At 44.7% G+C, this 22,523-nt stretch overlaps 1 protein-coding gene across 7 annotated transcripts in view; it reads right to left on the reverse strand.

The window, feature by feature from the left end:
- The window catches only part of ARHGEF11 (Rho guanine nucleotide exchange factor 11), a 130,505-nt gene that overhangs the window by 76,040 nt on the left and 31,942 nt on the right, over positions 1–22,523 (reverse strand). For 5 of the 7 annotated variants that reach the window (XM_088449645.1, XM_088449644.1, XM_088449643.1 and 2 more), the window contains exons 2-3: positions 8,394–8,426; positions 7,220–7,234 (exon numbers count right to left, since the gene is read on the reverse strand). The exons of 1 other annotated variant lie outside the window; for it this stretch is intronic. In XM_088449645.1, coding sequence (XP_088305771.1) covers positions 7,220–7,234; positions 8,394–8,426 — 48 coding nt within the window. The remainder of the gene's footprint in view (positions 1–7,219; positions 7,235–8,393; positions 8,427–22,523) is intronic. One more of the 7 variants, XM_088449640.1, reaches the window with a different exon arrangement.

A 22,523-nucleotide genomic window follows, 5' to 3' on the forward strand; every position in this document is an offset into this window, starting at 1 on the left:
ACGAATGTAAAGGGTCCCCTAACAGTTAGTATAGCCACTTTCATGGCTTACATTTAATGCTCAGCCATTTTTAAACACGAGTTGCTTGTGTGTTAAGATTTCATGCATTCCCTCCCTCCATTTATTGCAGAGATAATCCAGCCACCATTGTATATACATATACGTGCACCAGATTACCTTTTTGGGCTATGGACAGAACTCACAGCATGTTTACTACATGCGAGGTGGCTGACTACACCTCCAGATAAAGCTGCAACAACAAGTTTTTACATTTCACCACTTAAATGATATCTGACAAGGTCAAGGCTGGGTTAATGAAGAACAGACCTGGACAAATGGATCCAACAGTTAGGAGCCATCAATTTTATAATTAGGCCATGCAGAAACGATTAGGTGTGGAATTATGACCACTGGCAGGTAACTAAGTCACTCCTACCTTACAGTGACCAGCAGTCCAAATGACAAGTATGTTATATAGCCAGTCTGTGCACCCACGTACGATTACATGCCACCCTGTGCCCCACAGAAACAAACTAGCATGGGTCCTTAGGGGAAAACACTACAAGCAGCCTGTTCCCCCAGGGGATAAAAACATTACACCGGCCTGTTCCCCCAGGGGATAAAAACATTACACCAGCCTGTTCCCAAAGGGGATAAAAACATTACACCAGCCTGTTCCCCCAGGGGATAAAAACATTACACCAGCCTGTTCCCCCAGGGGATAAAAACATTACACCAGCCTGTTCCCCCAGGGGATAAAAACATTACTCCAGCCTGTTCCCAAAGGGGATAAAAACATTACACCAGCCTGTTCCCCCAGGGGATAAAAACATTACACCAGCCTGTTCCCCCAGGGGATAAAAACATTACACCAGCCTGTTCCCAAAGGGGATAAAAACATTACACCAGCCTGTTCCCCCAGGGGATAAAAACATTACACCAGCCTGTTCCCCCAGGGGATAAAAACATTACACCAGCCTGTTCCCCCAGGGGATTAAAACATTACACCAGCCTGTTCCCCCAGGGGATAAAAACATTACACCAGCCTGTTCCCCCAGGGGATAAAAACATTACACCAGCCTGTTCCCCCAGGGGATAAAAACATTACACCAGCCTGTTCCCCCAGGGGATAAAAACATTACACCAGCCTGTTCCCCCAGGGGATAAAAACATTACACCAGCCTGTTCCCCCAGGGGATAAAAACATTACACCAGCCTGTTCCCCCAGGGGATAAAAACATTACTCCAGCCTGTTCCCCCAGGGGATAAAAACATTACACCAGCCTGTTCCCCCAGGGGATAAAAACATTGCACCAGCCTGTTCCCCCAGGGGATAAAAACATTACACCAGCCTGTTCCCCCAGGGGATAAAAACATTACACCAGCCTGTTCCCCCAGGGGATAAAAACATTACACCAGCCTGTTCCCCCAGGGGATAAAAACATTACACCAGCCTGTTCCCCCAGGGGATAAAAACATTACACCAGCCTGTTCCCCCAGGGGATAAAAACATTACTCCAGCCTGTTCCCCCAGGGGATAAAAACATTACACCAGCCTGTTCCCCCAGGGGATAAAAACATTACACCAGCCTGTTCCCCCAGGGGATAAAAACATTACACCAGCCTGTTCCCCCAGGGGATAAAAACATTACACCAGCCTGTTCCCCCAGGGGATAAAAACATTACACCAGCCTGTTCCCCCAGGGGATAAAAACATTACACCAGCCTGTTCCCCCAGGGGATAAAAACATTACACCAGCCTGTTCCCCCAGGGGATAAAAACATTACACCAGCCTGTTCCCCCAGGGGATAAAAACATTACACCAGCCTGTTCCCCCAGGGGATAAAAACATTACACCAGCCTGTTCCCCCAGGGGATAAAAACATTACACCAGCCTGTTCCGCCAGACACATCAATCGGTCGATTGATAAGTGTGTATAGCTTACCAAATGGCTGCAAAAACCGGTTGGCCGCCAAGTCGGGTAAATGTGTAGCCAGCTTTAGTGACATTATATGTTATATATTTGTAATGATACCGTACATGGGTCACCTAAGTTACACCCCCACCCTGCTCTATCCAGCCCAGCTACCCTCTTTCCACTGCTACACCCCCCGATCTGTCAGCTGTTCATTCTGACCCCCACCCCCCTCTCTGCTCCGTAACGCAACCCCAACCCGCTCTGACCGCCCCCCGTGCGCCATCCTGTCTCGGTCAGGGTAAAAAGTACAGTTTATAATGGTTCCCATCAAGCAACCAGGAATGGGTTCCAAAAATTGTCTTCTGATTCAAGAGAAGGAACAAAGACTAAGCAGAATTTCCCTGGTCACCAGGGCACGTTTCAGTCACCACATACAGTGCATCCGGAAAGTATTCACAGCGCTTCACTTTTTCCACATTTTGTTATGTTACAGCCTTATTCTGAAATGGAATAAATTCATTTTTGTCCTCAAAATTCTACACACAATACCCCATAATGACAACGTGTAAAAAGTTTTTTTGAGATTTTTGCAAATTTAATAAAAAAAACAACAAACTAAGAAATCACATGTACATAAGTATTCACTGCCGTTGCCATGAACCTCAAAATTGAGCTCAGGTGCATCCTGTTTCCACTGATCATCCTTGAGATGTTCCTACAGCTTAATTGGAGTCCACCTGTGGTAAATTCAGGTGATTGGACATAATTTTGAAAGGCATGCACCTGTCTATAGAAGGCCCCACACTTGACAGTGCATGTCAGAGCACAAACCAAGCATGAAGTCCAAGGAATTGTCTGTAGACCTCCAAGACAGGATTGTCTCGAGGCACAAATCTGGGGAAGGGTACAGAAAAATATCTGCTGCTTTGAAGGTCCCAATGAGCACAGTGGCCTCCATCATCCGTAAATGGAAGAAGTTCGGAACCACCAGGACTCTTCCTACAGTTGGCCGTCCGTCAGGGAGGTGACCAAGCGATCAGGGGAGAAGGGCCCTAGTCAGGGAGGTGACCAAGAACCCGATGGTCACTCTGTCAGAGCTACAGCATTCCTCTGTGGAGAGAGGAGAACCTTCCAGAAAGACAACCATCTCTGCAGCAATCCACCAATTAGGCCTGTATGGTAGAGTGACCAGACGAAAGCCACTCCTTAATAAAAAGCACATGCTAGCCCGTCTGGGGTTTGCCAAAATGCACCTGAAGGACTCTGACCATGAGAAACAAAATTCTCTGGTCTTATGAGACAAAGATTGAAGTCTTTGGCGTGAATGCCAGGTGTTATGTTTGAAGGAAACCAGGCACCGCTCATCACCATGCCAAAACCATCCCTACAGTGAAGCATGATGGTGGCAGCATCATGCTGTGGGGATGTTTTTCAGTGGCAGGAACTCGGAGACTAGTCAGGATAGAGGGAAAGATGAATGCAGCAATGTGTACAGAGACATCCTGGATGAAAACCTTCTCAAAACCCCAGAGCGCTCTTGACCTCATACCGGGGCGACGGTTCATCTTTCAGCAGGACAACGACCCTTAGCACACAGCCAAGATATCAAAGGAGTGGCTTCAGGACAACTCTGCATGTCCTTGAGTGGCCCAGCCAGAGCCCAGAGTTGAATCCAATTGAACATCTCTGGAGAGATCTGAAAATGGCTGTGCACCGATGATGCTTCTCATCCAACCTGATGGAGCTTGAGAGGTGCTGCAAAGAGGAATGGGCAAAACTGCCCAAAGATAGGTGTGCCAAGCTTGTGGCATCATATTCAAAAAGACTTTGAGGCTGTAATTGCTGCCAACGGTGCATCAAAGTATTAAACAAAGGCTGTGAATACTTATGTACATGTGATTTCTTAGTTGTTGTTTTTTTTATATTCATTTTTCAAAAATATCTTTTGCACGTTGTCATTATGTGGTATTGTGTGTAGAATTTTGAGGACAAAACTGAATTTATTCCATTTTGGAATAAGGCTGTAACATAACAAAATGTGGAAAAAGTGAAGCGCTGTGAATACTTTCCGGATGCACTGTAGATCAGCTTTAAGTCTTTCATAAACCATACCAGAAAAAAACTTTTATTTCTCATTTTCCTATATTTGCCATAGCAAAACCAGGAAGCAACTAAATAAAACAGCACACAACCCACTATTAATCTCGTATGCAGAGCACTAATACATTTTCTTTGCAACCACATGCGCGTGTTAGTTGACCCCGTATTGCCCCAGAATTTGCCCTCACATTATACCAGCATTGGCCCACCAGCAATAATCTACAGATGAACCGGGCCACAATGCTACTATAGAGCTACTGACGTCTCTGTACCATCCTGCAATCCTGCACGGCATTAAACAATGTCACAAGACACAGACCTCCTCATCTGGAAAGTCCAGACAGGCCATCCATTTCTGTTACAGACAGTTGCCCTTCCGGGTCCATTTGCACGTTGACCCCCTACACTGTCAAAAATAGGGTACAGGAATGGAAGATCTACAGTGTCTAGACAGAAAGTCAATAGGTCAACACGCAAGTGGTCGACAAGGTCAAATGGTCAATGCACAAATGGACAACGCAGAAAAGGTCAACACAGTTTATCATGATTTTTATTTAGGGTTAGGACGAGGGTTAGAGTAAGGTACCAGGGGGAGGGTTAGGATTAGGGTTAAAACAAACAACATTATGTTGCCTCAACATTCTCTGTGTCGACAATTTTTGCGTCGACCTTTTGACGCTGTCTACCTATTTCCTGTCGACCATTTGGTGTCGGCCAATTTACTGCCTATCTAAATACTATAGATCTTTCAATCCACATCCCATAAATGGCACACACTCGAAATAGCATTCCTGCCAGCATTACAAAAGTGTCTGATAACCTTTGTGTCCTAACCCTGTATGTCTAGTTAGCTACAACTTAATTATAGAGAAAGTAAGCAGGTCAGAATAGTGCACATTACCCAGTCTTGTGCCTATTAAAAACATAATAGCACACAACTCAGAGCAACCCAAAAACCTGTGCAGTAATGACGGGATGATGAGTGAAGTGTTAAAGGACAAAGAATGAAACCGGTAAGCGGAAATTCAGCCCTCTGAAGCCTGCCGCATACTTAGAATTCTTTACCACTGGTTTTCAGCAGAGCAGGAATTCTATAATAATAATAATAAAAACAAACTTTAGCAACAGCACAGGACAAAGTGCTATAACCTTGGTGGCAAATCCGCCCTGTGTAACCCCTTCAGTACCGCTGCTGACAAGCATGCAAGCAAACGGCATCGAGCCAAGATATCATGCAGAAAAAGGCAGCCAGCCAGCTAACCAACCCTTTCATTATGAGATGATCCCCCCCAAATGGCACGGTGGGTCTTCCTGTAGAATAACGCGCTTTTACCGGTCTGTGAGTGACAAGTCAGGAACCCCCTTTATGATGGGATACGCTTCTTACAGAACAGAGAGAATATTAGTTACTGATAGATACAAGGAACAACCAACAGAGTTGCAGTAAGTTTACAGCAGAAGCAAGCGAGAGACTAATAGTGATGGGCCACTAGAACCACATACGGCCACCACCAGCCATTGCCTGCGGCCCTCAGCTTCCTCCTGCCCCGGCAGATTTGCTATTGATGTACCTCTGAAATGCCTGCGGATATTATTACAGATAGGCGTCATTCTTTTAATAAGGTGTGGCCCTTTAGAAGGTTAGGGGACTGCAGTACTGAAGTGTAGCAGGTTACTTAGTGCTATACTATGTATCTGGCCAGAATCAAATATTGTTTACCTGCTATAATATTATAGGCTACTAATTAACCTCACAGTCTATGGGCCATATTCAATTTAAGGCGAAAAGTCCAAGGTCACACTTTTCGCCATCATCGTCGCTTTTCCTGGGGATAAAGTATCGGGCGCGTGCCCGCGTATCCAATTAGGAATCTGCGAAAACGGGATCCGGTGGAAAGGTAAGTATCGAAAAGTCCTGACACTTTTGGGGAAATCAGCCTGTCACCCCCCAAAAGATGGTCAGACATGGGGGATCACTATGGGTACCCCAGAATTGGCCTGCAAAAACGTATTAGGGGTTTTGAAAGGGCCGCGGCAGGTGCTTTAAGTAAAGAAGTGGTGAAGACTAGCATTTAGCGTAATTTATTTTTTTTTTTTAAATAACTTGTCCCATCAAATTTGGGGTACATAAAAATGGGTCCCTAAAGTGAACTTTAAAAATTCTTCAACAATCCACCTGCCGCAACCACCTACATTCTAGAAAACACCTGCCGCATACTTGGGGAACCCCCCTGATTCAATTTTGCTAGTTTTTAAGTTTGTCCCCCACCCACTTTTTTTTGGGGTGTCCTATGCTAATTTTTTTTGACACCGATAACTTTAAGGGGACATTCCAAGGGCTGCAGGGTACTTTTTTTTTTTTTTTTTTTTTTTTTAACTCTGCACCCACAAACCCCAAATCTGCACTTTTTTTCGCCATCTATTCAATGGTGAAAACTTATCCCCGTTTTAAAAAAAATAATTTTCGCACCGGCGAAAAAGTCCTTGTAATTGAATATGTGGATAAGTGAAAATGGCGAAAAATGATGTCATCGGCCATAAATTATCACCGATAACGGCTTTTCGCAGCCTAATTGAATATGGCCCTATGAATGCTTAGGTTATAATAAATACACGGCAGAATAAAAGGAGCAGAATCATTTAAGCTGTGCTACAAGCTAGGAAACATTTGTTCAGACAGGTTCCATTTAAAGAGTGAAATCTAGATGGACTTTAGCAGCCTACCAGATGTATTCTCGTTAGGGATGTGCAGGCTCGGATGGGTTCGAATTTTCCCGCCAAAAATCAGGTATCGGAAAGAGGCAAAACGTCATCTTTCATGGACAGACATAATTTTCCATGGACTTTTGTCCAGGAATGATGATGTTTGTCCATGAAGGATGACGTTTTTCCTCTTTCTGAGACCCGATTTTTGGCGGGAAAAATCCGAACTTGGCGGGAAATTCGAAGCTATCCGAGCCTGCACATCCCTAATTCTAATAATCACTGGCCCAGCTCACAAGCGGTTGGCCACTTTTGTGCACGGGTGCTGGGCCTAATTCCAGGACCAAAAAAGTTGTGTGTATGAGTGAGCTTGGGGGCCACCATCTGAAGTGTGGGATATTCTGCCACTGCACGATGCTGACAAAGCGGAAGAGAGCAACACACATATATTGTCACAGTCACATGCAAGACACATCGAGCAACAGTCGCTTCTTACCAGGCTGCAATGGGGCTGGTAGTGAGGCGGCACGGTGAAATGGACAAGAGAAAGACACACGTTAGCTTGCAAACAAAACAAATGAATTATCTGCTCATCATGAAAGATAAACGCATGGAGAGTGATTTGTTGCGGTCACATGGAGCTTCAATTAGCCGTGAAATTGCATCGGAACCGCTTGTGGAATCTTGGAGGCAAACCCTCCATGTTTTATTTGCTCGCCCCCCGTAGATGTACGAGCAAAAAAAAAAATATATATATATATAAAAAAAAAAATAAGCAAGGTTTTCCTAACCGGAAAAGTTGCCTGTTGGGTTTTTTTTTTTTACGTTTTTGACGACTGTACATAGAGAAGCTAAATATTACACACAGAGACATCAAAAGAAGATAAACTGTACGTTACACAGAGACGTCACAAGAACCAGGATATCTGGCCACACTAGCACAGGCAACACCAATGTTACATAACAAGCATCTAGCATATTATATATGGACCAGGGATGGCCATGGACTGTTACCGTGGATGGTTTCTCTCAGATGGTACATTTTTTTTTTACCATCGATGGGGGAGTTTAGATGGCAAAATCCCTTCATATGCAAGTACCGCACATGCACGGCTGCAGTCTCGTTCCATGTGCGGTCTCGAACCACCAACATTTTGATGATTAACAACCACTGACCATCGATGGTTAATCCATAGATAGCCATCCCTAATTTGGACACTGCGATGATTCCTTTATTGCATGGTGCTCTTGAAGACTCACTGAGGTCTCCTCCTTCATGTCTCTCTGCATTTTAGTATACAGTAGGGTTGGCCATTAACCAGTTATCGATGGTCAGAGGTCGGTGGGTGAGTGATGGCCAGCCACCGATGGTAAAATACAGATGACTGAGCCGATCGAGAAACAAATGCATTTTGCGCATGCACAGACGCAGACTGTACATGTGCAAAGTTTCTGTCCGGTGGCTTAAAACCATCGACCATCAATGGCAGAGCCGTTGATGGTCACCACTAGTATACAGTGCACAGGGTGTGTCGCTTTCCAGTTACAGTAGTCCCAACGACTGAAGAGCCACAAGTCACCAAAACCCTGACAGGGGGGCATGCTGGAATCTGTAGCTCCACAGCAGCTTGACAACAGCACAAACAGGTTACAGACACATTCTTACATACCTTGGCAGATGAGAATGTCGCTTAGAAGGTGCTCTGTGACACAGAATGAGGACGGCGGACAGATGATGGAGACAGACATCAAATCCCGAGAAAGCAGAGCGGAGAGAGAGAGAGAAACAGACAGGTATGACAAGAGACAGTGTGTGAGAGACACAGACGTGTGTGCACCATTCCTGTACACACAAGCTACATTCTAATCAAACAGAGAAAATAAACCAAAGGTCTGTCTAAGGCACATGATTTACATAGAGAGGCGTGCCCACTCCCCTTTCCACTCTATGTGTGTACATTCTGTATGTGCACAGATATAGGGAGAGAACACGGACAGTTAGTTTCAGGAAACGCACATTAAAAATGTCACACAGAAATACAATGAGGAGGTACAGTGAAACTATGTTTATGCAAAACATAATGTAAAATGCAACAACAATGACAAATTCAAGTACAATGCTTTAATACGGAGTTAAAAGGGCACCTAAAAACCAAAAGGACTTGTTCACACAGTGGTTCATGATTTCTCTCTCTCTCTTACATCTGGACAACAAGAACACTTGCAAACCTGTCCTGTTAAACATTATAAAGACAAGTGCGGATTCTGCGTCCAACCACAATATTTTGGCTATTAGGGGGTCACCGGTACCTAGTGAAGTGATAGAACAGAACTACTCATGAGAATGCAACCTAAGACCAGACGTAATAAGAGGGACAATCGTTCTAAAGTCACTGTATACAGCCTCTGTTTATATACTATCGCGTAGTAGTATGCATCAAGGAAGAGACATTCCGTGCGGTCACCAGGGCCATATGCACGCCGCCGCTCAGCGCTGCTGCTGGAAGTAGTTCTCAACTTTTTTCATGTTACTGGCCATGCTTTCAGTGCTGTACAAAATATAATATTTATAATATATATATACACACACACACATACATAAAGAACGAAATTAGAGCGCCACTCAGAGTCTTCTCTTAAAGGTGAATAAAATTCAGTGTTTTAATTATCAACGTTTCAGGGAACAGATCCCCGTCATCAGGATACACAATGGGAATCCTTTAAAAGACGACTGGGAGCCGCCCTAATTTTGTGCTATATATATATATATATATATATATATATATATATATATATATATATATATATATATATACACACATATATATACCATTTACTGATTGAGATTCTTTACCCATAATGCATATTTGACATACACAAAAGGAGGCAGGTCCTAATTGTCATCTGCATATCTGTCCTAGCTGGTGATAAGAAGCCACATGAGGAAAATGTTCTCGTAGGGATCCCTATAAGTGCCTGCCAGTCTAACCCATCTACTTAAGAGACAAATGTGGCATAGCACGGGCAAAGAAGAGAGACAAAACCAGGCTTCCACTGAGGTGCCCATATTCCCCTAACCTGTCTTTATGAGGTGGGAAAGGGGACTATACCAGCATGCTCACCAAGAGCCCCATGGGGTCTAAATCTGACTCTGATAGGTTCTGTTCCATTCATACATTACACCTATACTGTGTTATCCTCACGCTATATTCCTAGGGCGGTCTGCCAGTCATAGTTCCCCTGCCACCTGGCACTGTGACGATGCCAAAAGTCATGCTGCACTGACATTTCATATAGTGCGACTTATTGGCCGTGTCACAGTGTCGGGCGGCGTCTGACTGGAGGGTAGAGCAGATCCCACTACCAGTATAAAAGGAAGGTCGCCTGCTTGCAGACGGGATTAGCGAAGAGCGTAAACTGCCTGTGTCCACTCCATGTGTTTCAGCGGCCACGTTTGTTACGGGACGCGGTCAGTATCTTGACCGCTGGGATTCTGGCTGTCAAAACCCCGGCGCCGGCATCCCAAAGGTAAGTAGCGGAGTTAGGGGGAGGTTTAGCATTAGAGATTAGGGTTAGGCACAATAGAGAGGTTTAGGCACTAGGGGGAGGGGTTAGGTTAGGCTTACTTACCTCGAGGCGTCGGGATAGTATCCTGACTGCAGGCATCCAGTTTGTTATTGGGCCTTCTGTGTAGCCAATAAGTGGGGAAGTATATGGTCAGCTTTAAAAAAAAAAAAAAAAAATAGTGTAGAAAAAGCAAGTGGGCAGTATTTGGACCACTCTAAAGGTGCATACACACGTAGCGATCTGTCGATACGATATCGCCGACACCGTTATGCACCCTTCCTGGTATGCTGGATGATCAATATCGATCATCCAGCACACCACCAACTTGCCAACGGCTATACCAGGGATGGGGAACCTCAGGCCTGGGGCACCCTGCAGCAGAATCTATGCAGCCGTGCCACCTTATGCGCACTTAGGATGCTTCAAACGGTCACACTGCTGCCTTTACAGCTCCTTGGAGCATCCTCAAGATGCTCCAGGCATTGCTGTAATCACTGGCAATTGTGGCCCCGTCCCCGTGTGACATCACATGGAGGGGGCGTGGCCTGCACCGGGCCCGTGAATAATGTTCTATATATCAAAATGGCCCTCGGCAGAAAAATGGTTCCCCACCCCTGGGGCTATAGGGACCCGCGATTTATAGCAACTCGCTCAAAATCAAGCAAGTTGACCGGCATGCCCGGCCGATGGACGATATCGCTATCGTCCATACGTGGCCACGCATCGCTGGTAAGTTGATATGGACATTTTAAATGAGCGATTTCAACGATAACGGTAACCATACCGTTATCATTCAAATCACTACGTGTGTACGCAACTTAAGGTGTAGAGAAGAATTAACATATACAATGTTAATCTGGAATTTAAATCAATAGAAGATCAGGATTTACACATCACCTTTAAACCCCGTCATGGTCCACACAGTAACTCTGGCCATAATAGTTAAAAGGACATAGCAGATCGCCAAACTCTGTTTGGCCACCACTTGCAGGGTTGCATAAAATTGGATTTAAAAAATAATCAAAAACTGATTTGATTTAAATCAGATTTTTTTTTTTGGCACTTAAAATTTTTTTATTTTATTTTTTTAAATCCTGTTTAAGTAAACATTTAAAATTTTTAACGTTTATTTAAAAAAAATGTAATAAAAAAATTCTATTTAAAAATCAAATAAATCCGTTTTTTTCTTTATTCTTATTTTATTAAATCCAATTTTATGCAACCCTGTCCCACCAGTAGAAACAAGATGAAGGCTGCTCTGCAAATGGAAATAAAAAGTTAAAGAAAAACAGAGGTAAAGGCCAATACACAGCAGGCTCCAAGGAAAAGAAATAGAGGAATGATCTCCTATATAACGTCCAGACTTCCATGATGGCTACTGCGTTATTTGATAACAGCTTCTGCCTGGCATTAATCAAGCGTACTCCTGTATTAATAATGAAATGTGCCCTTACCATTCCGTAAATGTTTGAACAAACTCAGAAAATGAACTGAAAGTTGCTCCCTGCGTGCTGCCGAGTACGGACATATTTCTGTGATAGTTCGTGACTCATCTGTCACAAGGGAGAGCAGGCTGCTGTATTATCACCAATGTGTGCCCTCGCAGCAGATTCTACATTCACAGGACTTATCTACAGATCACGCAGAAATCAGAGAAATGTATTTCCAATAATGTAGAGTCTTCTATCCTATCAGGATATACGGCAACACCCATCCATTTAAATGGTTGGGCACGAGATGCCGGCACATGGGATCCCGGCGGTCAAAATCCCGACAGGGTTAGGATATAGACACCTGTCTGTAGGTATCTTAACCCTCCTCGGTGCTTAAATCTAACCTCTCCCCTAGTACCTAAACCTAACCTCCCCCCTAACCCTCCACCTAGTGCCTAAATTGCGGGTTTTTAAAAGTGGAGATGTTGCCCATAGCAACCAACCTGACTAACTATTATCTTCTAGAAGATGGCTCGATAAATGTCAAGTCAAATCTGATTGGTTGCTATGGGCAATATCTCCACTTCTAAGAACCTGCGCTTTAGTAAACATACCCCAACGGGAATCAGTATGTAATACCGCCGGCCGCACGGTTCAAATCCCGACAGTGGAAGCCCGGCAGGGGTGAAGATCCCGACAGCTAAAAACTTATATTAAATTATTATATATATATATATATATATATATATATATATATATATATATATATATATATAACCCTATTCCCTCCCCGAGCCCTAACCCTCCTTTGGGGGTGCCTAACCTTAACCCCCTCTTCCCCGCAGCCTAAACCTAAGTCTCCCAGGGTAGGGGGGTGCCTAACCCTAATCTGCCCCCGGGGATGCCTAACCCCAACGCCCCCTACCCCTAGCCTGACTCTAAGTACCCCCACTCTGGGAGCCCCACATCATCTCCTTTTCTTATTTGTGAACCCCTCTTAAACTAGATTTTACTTTCTGGAAAAAAAACAAAAAAACAAAAACATTGCTACCTTTTATTTAAGCCTAAAACAACGTAATGATATTTTTTTATCAGTAGGGAAAAAAAGATAACAGTAAGCGGCTATAAAGTGCAATACGTCTAACTGGACTACTCATGTGAGGACATTTACTAATAAATGAGCAGTATCCTATGGCACCCAAATAGTTTTCATAGGGTGTGATATGCATTACCGCCGGCCGCATGGTTCGCTGCCCGACAAAGGAGGAAATCCCGATCGTCCTAAAGGTAAGTATTTACTAACCTCCCCCCTTGAGTCTAACCCTATCCCTCTCTCACCCTAGCCTAAACCTAACCCCCCCCCCCACACACACACCCCCCCCGTGCGGCTGTCCGCTGCGGCGCCCGGCATCCGCTCAATCGGGATGCCAGGCGCCGGTCTCCAGACGTCGGGCAAATGACAGGCGTCTAGATTTAGACGCCTGTAATTTGTCCCTAGTCGGGATAAAGCAGTCTGGAAGCCGGCGGTCGGCATTTAGACCGTCGGGTTCCAGACTACATCCCCTTTCATACACTAAGGGGCCTATGTATCAAAGCTTGATGCGAGATAAAATTGTGAGATATTTATCACCAAGCAATCAGCTTCTAACTTACATTTTGCAGGCTGTGTTTAAGAAATGATAGTTTGGAGCCGATTGGTTGGCGATATACATTTCACAATTTTATCTCACATCAAGCTTGGATACATACCCTCCTGACTTACACTAAAGGGCATAACAGCCTGACACCTCCAAATGCATACCTCCCAACATGACCCATGCCAGGGGGGACAAAATGCTCTGTTCCTGACTTCCCTCTTAATTTATGATTGTCATCACCTGTGGTGAAACACCTTTCTTATCGATAACCTAGTTCAACACAGGTGATGGCAATCATAAATTAAGAGGGAAGTGCTGGAACAGAGCATGTTGTCCCTCCTGGAATGGGTCATGTTGGGAGGTATGCCAAATGTAATGTACGGGGCAACGGTACACTCCGAGGGATGCCCTACAGGAAGTACACAGGTGCCTAAGATGTCCCGGACTGCGCCTCCTCCATGTTGCAGAGCTCATTGATTAGCTTCTCTGTTGGAATGTTCAAAGGAAACCTGATTTTCGGGGGAGCTCTCCCAAACTCCTAGGAGAATAGGCCAGACTCCCGCATCCGTCCACTTCTCCAGAAAAGCAGGCAGTCTGGGGAATTATTTCACCCACTTTGGGCTGATTTATGCCCCCTGCACCTCCGAGGGCCAGGTATAAAGTGGACAAGATGTATGGATGAGCTTATTTTGTTCATCCAAGTTGTACGAAAGACATGGCTGACCTGCCTGCCCATCAATCACAACAGCTCTTTGGATGCTATGGAAGCTTGAGCACCCCCAATGTTACTATCCATGTCTAAAGATGCCATTTTTTAGTCAAATGCGGGCAAGGAAGGGGGGGGGGGGGGGGAGATTTGGAGGGGGCACATAAGTCATTCCCATTGTTTTTCCATACAATAAGTTAACACAATAACTGTTACTGGAATAGAGTTCATTCTGGTCCCTGCACCAGTCACAAACTGTGCATTTGGACACACAACTTTATTCAAGAAATACATAAACATAAAATCCAGTTAAACAGTCAAACAGATCCTTCACTATGTCACATAGCCATACTGTACCAGCCAATAAACACAATAGGTGTTTATGGGATAGGGGGTGGGTGCACTTATTTAGTGTTAATTCTGGCACCCTGCACCTATCCCAACCTGCGGAGCTCCTCTTTCCTGTCTGGGCTGTCGCTCTATGCTCTGGTGCTTCTAGCACACTTTGGCCTTTATCTCAGCAGTTTGTTGCATCATCTGAGTGTGCTAGAAGCATCAGAGCAGAGAGCGAAACCCCAGGCAGGAAAGAGGAACTGCAACAGTTGTGACCGGTGCAGGGTGCTAGAATGAACACCATAGGAACAGGTAGAACAGTTAACGAATGAAAAGGTTGCATTTTGGTGAATGGAAAGGACACACTGAATAAAAGTCACTCCCCGTGCCTAGCAATAAAAGGCCAACGCCATACTTCTAGCTGTGTATCTGTGCACATGTGAGCTGTGTTAGTAAATGAGCCTCTCTCATGTATTTGTGGCAGTGTAAGTAGGGATAAAACAGAACACTAATATTTTGATCTTGGTCTTCGGCATTTTTGGGTCACAGAGTTACCCTTTCTCAGGGGAAGCTTAATGTTTTAGGACCACTGGAATGACTTTCTCAAGAACAGCTTGTTTGCATAAGGCGACTTCCATGGTCCAAAACATTGTTATACCTAATATAAGCATCAGTGTTGCTGGAATCATTTTTATTTAAATCATCACCAAGTAGAACCAACTGCAAAAGTCAATGACAAAGTGCTGGATTTGCCATCCCTGTGAGACACTGAAGGGTTTACAGGAGTATGGGGGGTTTTTATGCCTAATTTGGAGCACCTCAGCTAAAATACAGTATCCTAAATGACATTCATTCCCATCTTCCCCCACTCTTATGCTGCCCAGACACGGTGCGATATAGCAGCCGATCCGATGGATTGGTACGATATTGCTGCTATATCGTACAGTGTGTGGGCATGATATCGGCCAGTGCATGCTCCCGTGGGATCGTATGTCGCACCTCCAGATCTTACATGATGCAAATAAGATCTGGTGATGCGATGTACGATCTCAGGCAGCGCTATGCAAATAGGGGGGGGGGCGACATATCGGGCAGGGGATTGCGCTGTGTGTAGGACCACCCGATACTTCGGCCGTCGCAACGCAAGGTGCCTGTTACACGTTCCTCACCTTGATGGTCAGAGAAGACACATAAGGAAGCAATTCAATTCGCCATAATATGCAGCTATCCATCGCACCTTTTGCGATGTCGGCAGACGATGTGCCGTTCCAGAACAGCACATCACAGGACGTGTTGCTGGAAAACAACGCCTGGCTGCGCAGATATTGGCATATTACATTAATACCAACAAAGCAAGTGCAATGCTGTTAGGACACAATGGGGGCGATTCAATTGTTTACTCCTACCCGTCTAAAGTGATGGGCGATCTTCAATTCTTTGTGCCGCTGGGATTGAGTGGCACCCAAAAACATGACTTCTGCTTACCAACTCCTTTTTTTTACCAAAAATAATGGGCTTCCGTGGCACTCGCGCCCAGCAGCACAAACAATTGAATATCAAACATCACTTTAGATGGAAGCAGCAGGCTCGATTAAAGAATTGAAGCGCCCCCAGTGTTCCGTTCTGGAATGACACATCGCATCGATATATCGGGAACTGATTTCCCACAAAGTGATCTGTGGGTTCCTGGATGACAGTTGCTAAACCAGTACAGGCAAGGCTTGCCACTATAAAAAATAACAAGAATGAAAACGTATCTACTGGAGGCCTAGATAGTGCACAAATGAAACCCTAAAACAGCTGATAATCTAGTATCTCACAGCCAACTAATAAAGCCAGTTTCCGTCAATGAGAAATAGCCTGACTCCATTAAATACGCAGCATAGTAAACAACTGTGTTTTGAAACCTCATTATCCTCCGACCTCAGTGCCCTTTTAATCTTTTATAAATCTTAAAGCCCTGCTGCAAGTCAGGACATGGCGTACATGGACTACAGGTCAGCGGTGGCCTGCAGGAGCCCTGCCAACAACACGGTACGTTGCGCTGACATCCGAACAGAAAGGGTCTCTCTACCATACCAGGCAGGAAGCCCCAATTTTCACCCAAAACCTTCTCAGTATTACAGAAACGCAACTACTTCCAACCGGAGAATTAACCCAAGGACAACCAATACCAGTCACTCGGGGGAAAACGTATATCTCGTGCCATCATCAGAGGAACGCTCTGCTTCTAGCCTGCTTTTACAAGACAAGACGAAGGCAGAGATTCAACTAATCGTGAAATTTCGTTAATAAGCGACTGCGTACATTTCAGGTCATCATGGGAGGAGAATCTTGTTCATTTTGGTGCGCACGCCTCTGTGGGGTGAGGTTTTCTTCCTGGACAACCAGCGTTGACGCTTCCCCCATAGGATTCTCTTCATTATACACCTGTACCTGTGACCCCCTGGTATATTGATGTTAAAAAGGCCACACAAATGTACACAAGGCATACTCCTAGTATGGAAATTGGTTTATTTTCCATTAATGGACACTGAGCCCTTGTAACAAAACATAGCTTACCCACGGTGCAGCCATCTGCCTTGTTTTGTGGCCATGGAAGCCACATTTGGCTATAGAGTGGCTACACATTAGCCATGGCAATCTGTGCAAGGCCGCATTTCCATATGTACTAAGCTCTGGAATGCAATACATCCCGGGGCTTGGACCCTTAGTGGGGATTCCAAATCAGTGCGAGTAGCGCGATTTGCCATTCTAGAATGGCGAATCGCTTCCATCTCCGTTGCAAGTTTTGCCTCACACCCCACAGAGGCCAATATATGCCCAACTCTAGTAGATCAGCATCAATTGAAGACCCCCCCACCACTTTCTTTGTGCAGCTGTACACACAGAAGCATGGGTGTCGTGCCCAAGTTAAGAGTTTACTGTGAAGTACAGCAGAAGAAACCAAACATTGAAAAACAGGTCTTAGGTTACCATTTTTATATATCCGATTGTGAGCTCTTCTGTCCAGGCATCTCTACATTGACTTTACTTATCATATAACGTCAAGTGGGATCCAAATGTTTACATTCTCACACATTATGGACCCCTGATTGAGTTTCAAGCTTATCAACATAATAACCAATAGCTCATGTTTTTACTGTGAGATGTGTTCAGATTCTCGCTGGCAAGGATAAGTGCTGTCCGGAATGGTTCTGTGTATTGATCAGAGCTCCTACTGGTAACACTCTCCATCCACATGTGGCTACATAGATGTATGTATACATTGTAATACGATCGGGGTAGGAGGTCCCTCTCCTGGGGTAGGTGGATACCTTCAAACACACAGCAGCCAGGAAAACAGCACACCAGTCCAGGGTTTTCTTGCAAGCTAGCCGCAGCAAGTTTTTATTGTGCAGTATAAAAATGGTAAACATAAAAATAAATCCTAGCCCGTCTAGGCACTAACTAAACAATAAATTCCCTCTCTCAAAGCGGGTAGGGCCTCACCACAAACATAGGCATATGCACAGTATTTACAAGTAGTACATCACAGTGTCTCTGAACAAGCCTCACTGCCTGCTCTCCCCAGGTATGAGAGCCTGAACCAAACCCTCACACAGCTTATATGAGCCTCTCACAGCTGCAGTCACTAATACCCCTTTCACATCGCAAACCTGGCTCTGACTCGGGATTTTGAAGCCGGGTCGGATTTGGCTGCGACCCGGGTGAGACCCCTTTCACACTGCACCTTCGACCTGGGTTATTGCCGGGTCGGCACCGTTCACAATGAACCCGGATCTGCCCTGTAAAACAAGTCGCCGCACACGGCAATTTTTCTGTTGGCGTGTTCACACTGCACCCCGATCCGGGTCGACCCTGCAATATACGGGTTACTTTTGCGATGTGAAAGGGGTATAGTTAGCCTGCTCTCAGGCTGAAAGATGGAAAAACCTAACCAGCCTTGTGGATGGAGCCCTCCCTTCACTCGCACACCCAGGACCCATTATCCGCCTTTTACCAAAAACCGACACTCTAATCTGTTTAGCAGAACAGAATTTTCCTGGGGGTTTAAAACACATAGGCCAAAAATCTTGGATAAATATATCTGCCATTTATCACTTTACCAGTGCTTCTATCACAACACGCATAGCCTAAATTCCTTATATTGTTACCAAGCAGAAGGTCCCCAAAATCCCAGGCTCTCCATTCACCAGAGGTGTGGCATCAGACAGGCGATAAGTTCACTGCTGAAGTAATATGTATAGTCACATTATTAGTAGTAATCAGTTTGTGGATGCTTTTGGACCTCCCTGAGTCTCAGGATCAGGGCTCACACACGGCTGCCTTCGCCTCTCACATGCATAAGGCAAAATGAAGCTACTGGGGGTTCAGTACAGCAGAGAGGGGCTGGCCAGTCACAGCAGAGGGCGGGGTAGATTAGGGGGTGGTGACTGAGGGTCCAATAAACTAGTTAATTAATATCTATATAAATAATACGCTCTCATGTAATTGTCATTAGGAGAAACTGTGTATTGTAAGGAGTGATGCACATTCTACTAAAAAATATATGGATATTAGAAGTAACCTTGGCTTTCTACGACCTGTATAAAGCACTTGGCTTCCGACTTCTAACATCTATATAATCAATATATGCATTACCCCACAAAACAAAGGCGGATATCATTTCTCACAGAACATGTGAGGGTTTACACACATTTACTCATTGCCTCTATAATGTCAGGAGATGCATGGTTACATAGAGGACCAGGAAAACACTAGATACATACTCAGTGTAAGTGGCATTTTGAGAGAAGCCTGCACACACACGCCCCGAGGAGAGGGCGACGGTAGCAGCCGGATGAGGGGAATTTTCTAATAATCCAGACTAGTATTTTCCGATGGAGACGAGTAATTGCGATGCAGCTGCCCGCGGTGCCTCCCCCCTGCTGACTCCATTGAAGTCATTAGTTCAGGCTGGATTTCTGCAAGGCACAGCATATGCACAGTGTGGGTAGGAGGGGGGACAACACACACACACACACAAACACCCAGTTGCGGAGAGTGGAAGGAGTGAGACTGCAATGCGCTGGGCACACTATTAACACTTTGTAGCTCTGTATGATAGGTCGCATCAATGCACACAGAGAAGCAATGGTCAAGGACTGACCAGGCAGATGCTGATATGAACTATTGGTAAGTCCAGCCACGGGCTGACAACACGTGCCGAGCCTAATAGGGAATGGCCAATCAGGCCTAGTCCAGATCAGTCCAATCTGCTCAACTTGTACATACAAACAGTATGGTCACGTGGTCTGTGGGGCCAGATCTGCCCACTCACAGACACAATTTTAGACAACCCTATTTATCAATGATATTAAACACCAGTGAGATTTTTCGTTTAGTATCACTGTGATACAAACAAAAAGCTTACTAGTATTTAACAATACTTACCCCTCTGGCGAGGTCCTGCTAAGTCCTCGTCTTCGGCGAGCTCCTCTGCTGGACTGCTGGCCGCCTAACGCTGCCAGCGGCAGGGCTCCGGTGTTATGCGCATGCACGATGGTCCATCTGCGCATATGTTTGACACAGAGACCCTAGAGTGCCTGGAAGGCTCCGCTGAAGCCGGAAAGGGACCGTCGGGCCTCCATTGCAGGCAATGGGGAGCGTATGAAAAACACGGGTAATATTAGATTACCGTTGTTTGTTAAATCCAGAAACCTGGCATCGTTGATAAATGGGGGCCTAAGCTTGCCAACCATGGACCGATAATGATCCGACCATACACGCTACGTTTACTAAGCTAATCGCCCAATTTAAAGTATGATATCGCAGTGGGAGTGGCCAGCATTAGCTAATACAGGCTCAGGGGCTGTCTCACCGACAGCAAGTCTTCTGTTTATGGACGTAAGTGGCTCTCTACTTTAATCAAATCTTTTACGAAAAGATATTCAGGTCACTAATAATACGCATAGGCATGGCATCAAGTGAAGGAGTAAAAAAAAAAAAATATATACAGTATTAGAGGACCAGAAAAAACACCACCAAGACACACAGCAAAAGTTATAGAACCTAGTGATGTTCAATACATTCTACTGGAAACTGAGAATGAAAAACACAGAATCATTTCTTACTTACTGTAAAATAAATAAATATATGAGCGTGGAAGACAGAGGATGGCTATAAAATTCAATGTTAAATCTTTCCCATAGAACAACTGGAGCTCGTGTCAGACCTACAATTTCAGAATTTAAAAAAAATCTAGCAAAATGCTTCTGTGTAGCAGAGTGGACAGTACTGCTACCTCTCAATGCCGGAAGCTTTGAAGTTGACACAATTAGGATCGTCCCACGACGAACTACGTGCATATGCTACACTTGCAGTAGCCCCATGGGACTGTGTACCAAAATCCACCAATTTGAGGGGTGAAATCGGGAAGTAATGTTGCTAGTCGCTAGTGATTTGCAAAACTGAAAATTAACTGAGCCCGGGATACTGTATGTCTGTGTATATGTGCAGAGCTGGTCGGTGACTCCTACAGTTAATATTAAACTAATGGAAATGACTTTGGCTTAATGCAGTTTTTTTTCCCAAAGGTTGTGACAGTAAATGACTCCAGAAAAACAAAATAAACTTTCCTGATATAAGAATGAAGGACTTGGTGGAAAGGCACACAAGCCCAGCTGTGTCAATACTGTGGTGCAGACAAGGCAGGGGTTAAAAACATATGCATGTTTGCACAGCACACAGACATGCTAAGCAGGGTCTCACAGGACAATGTCACAAAGCGAGACCCTGGCGTCAGCACAGATACCTAGGTAACTGGCTAACACCCCCCCCCCCACACACTCTATCCTGTGACTCAGGAGTCCAAGAATGAGGCCTGGATAATCATATCCTCCTTACACCAGACACCCAGGGTATATAGTCAAGTCTGCTGTAGCCTGCACTGCTCCTAATTATGACTCCAGTCAGCTCATTGCGATGTGGCACAGACTTGCACAGAAAAATGGCAGCATGCGTGGAACAACTCCTGCGTTCTGACATGACAGGTCAATCGATATAGGTCACTTATGCGGAAAATTCTAAATATGCAGAGGAGTATGTTTCTGTAAGATTTATGTGCCTGTCATTTACGGATGACTGAAAAAATAATACTTTCTACAGAAAGGTAAGTTAAAGCTTAGCATGAACAAACACTACGTTCAAGGTGCTAATGCAGAGGTTACGTTGTAAAGAACAATGCTTAATACGTTTTGGAAGCATGAGGGGGATAAGGCTATTGCTTTAATATTCCCAGATTTTTCCTGATGTTTTTGCACAATATCTAAAATCGGAGGAAAACCATTAAAAAGTGTGTCGTAGTTTCCACAACCGCATCCCTAAGAGCCCTACAAAGACTATAATTACAGAGGGGAGAGGAAGGCAGGCTTGTGTTCTGTGTACTCAGCATTGTGCTGGTGTATCCCGCTGCTAGGCTACAGCCAGCTAAGCAATAGGCCAGAGCTGAAACACTAGAGACTGGAATGGTCCAGCCTACAATCCTGGTACTAGTTCCTTTGCCATCCTCTCCAAGTCTCTGGCATCGTATCTTGGTGACTAATTCAGCCCCCCTTACTTCCAAGTACAAAATGTTTTACAGTTCATTAGGCACAGAATTATTTCAAGTGTGCATTCATATCAATTGTTCACTTATGGAGGCTGGCTATAAGCTTTTTGGACCTAAAAGTATGCTTGAAAAATCAGCCACTAATTAAGAAAAAAAAAAAAAAAGTTATCCGTAACACGTTCATAGAAGTTGAAACCAATGCACTTATGTATTCTATAACACAAAGTTCCCTTACATGCACACCGCCATTACAGTCCAGGTTTTAAAGGATATCCCTGCTTGAGTCCAGATGGTTCAATCAAATTGACTGAGGTACTAATTAAGTCACTTGTGCTTATGCATGGATATCCTTAAAACCTGGACTGTATTGGCAGAGTTTGGGAAGCGTGCATTAATCTATAGTAAAATATGAGAGTTGAGTAAAAATAAAATGAAAGAGGCATTGCATATATGTGTTAGTAGGTAGTACTGGGTATTACAGGGCTGCATAAAATTGGATTAGTTATGTGATTTAAATAGGATTTGTTATTTAA

Source organism: Taudactylus pleione, unplaced genomic scaffold, assembly GCF_031769625.1.
Source record: "Taudactylus pleione unplaced genomic scaffold, aTauple2 ptg000490l, whole genome shotgun sequence".
NCBI lineage: Eukaryota > Metazoa > Chordata > Amphibia > Anura > Myobatrachidae > Taudactylus > Taudactylus pleione.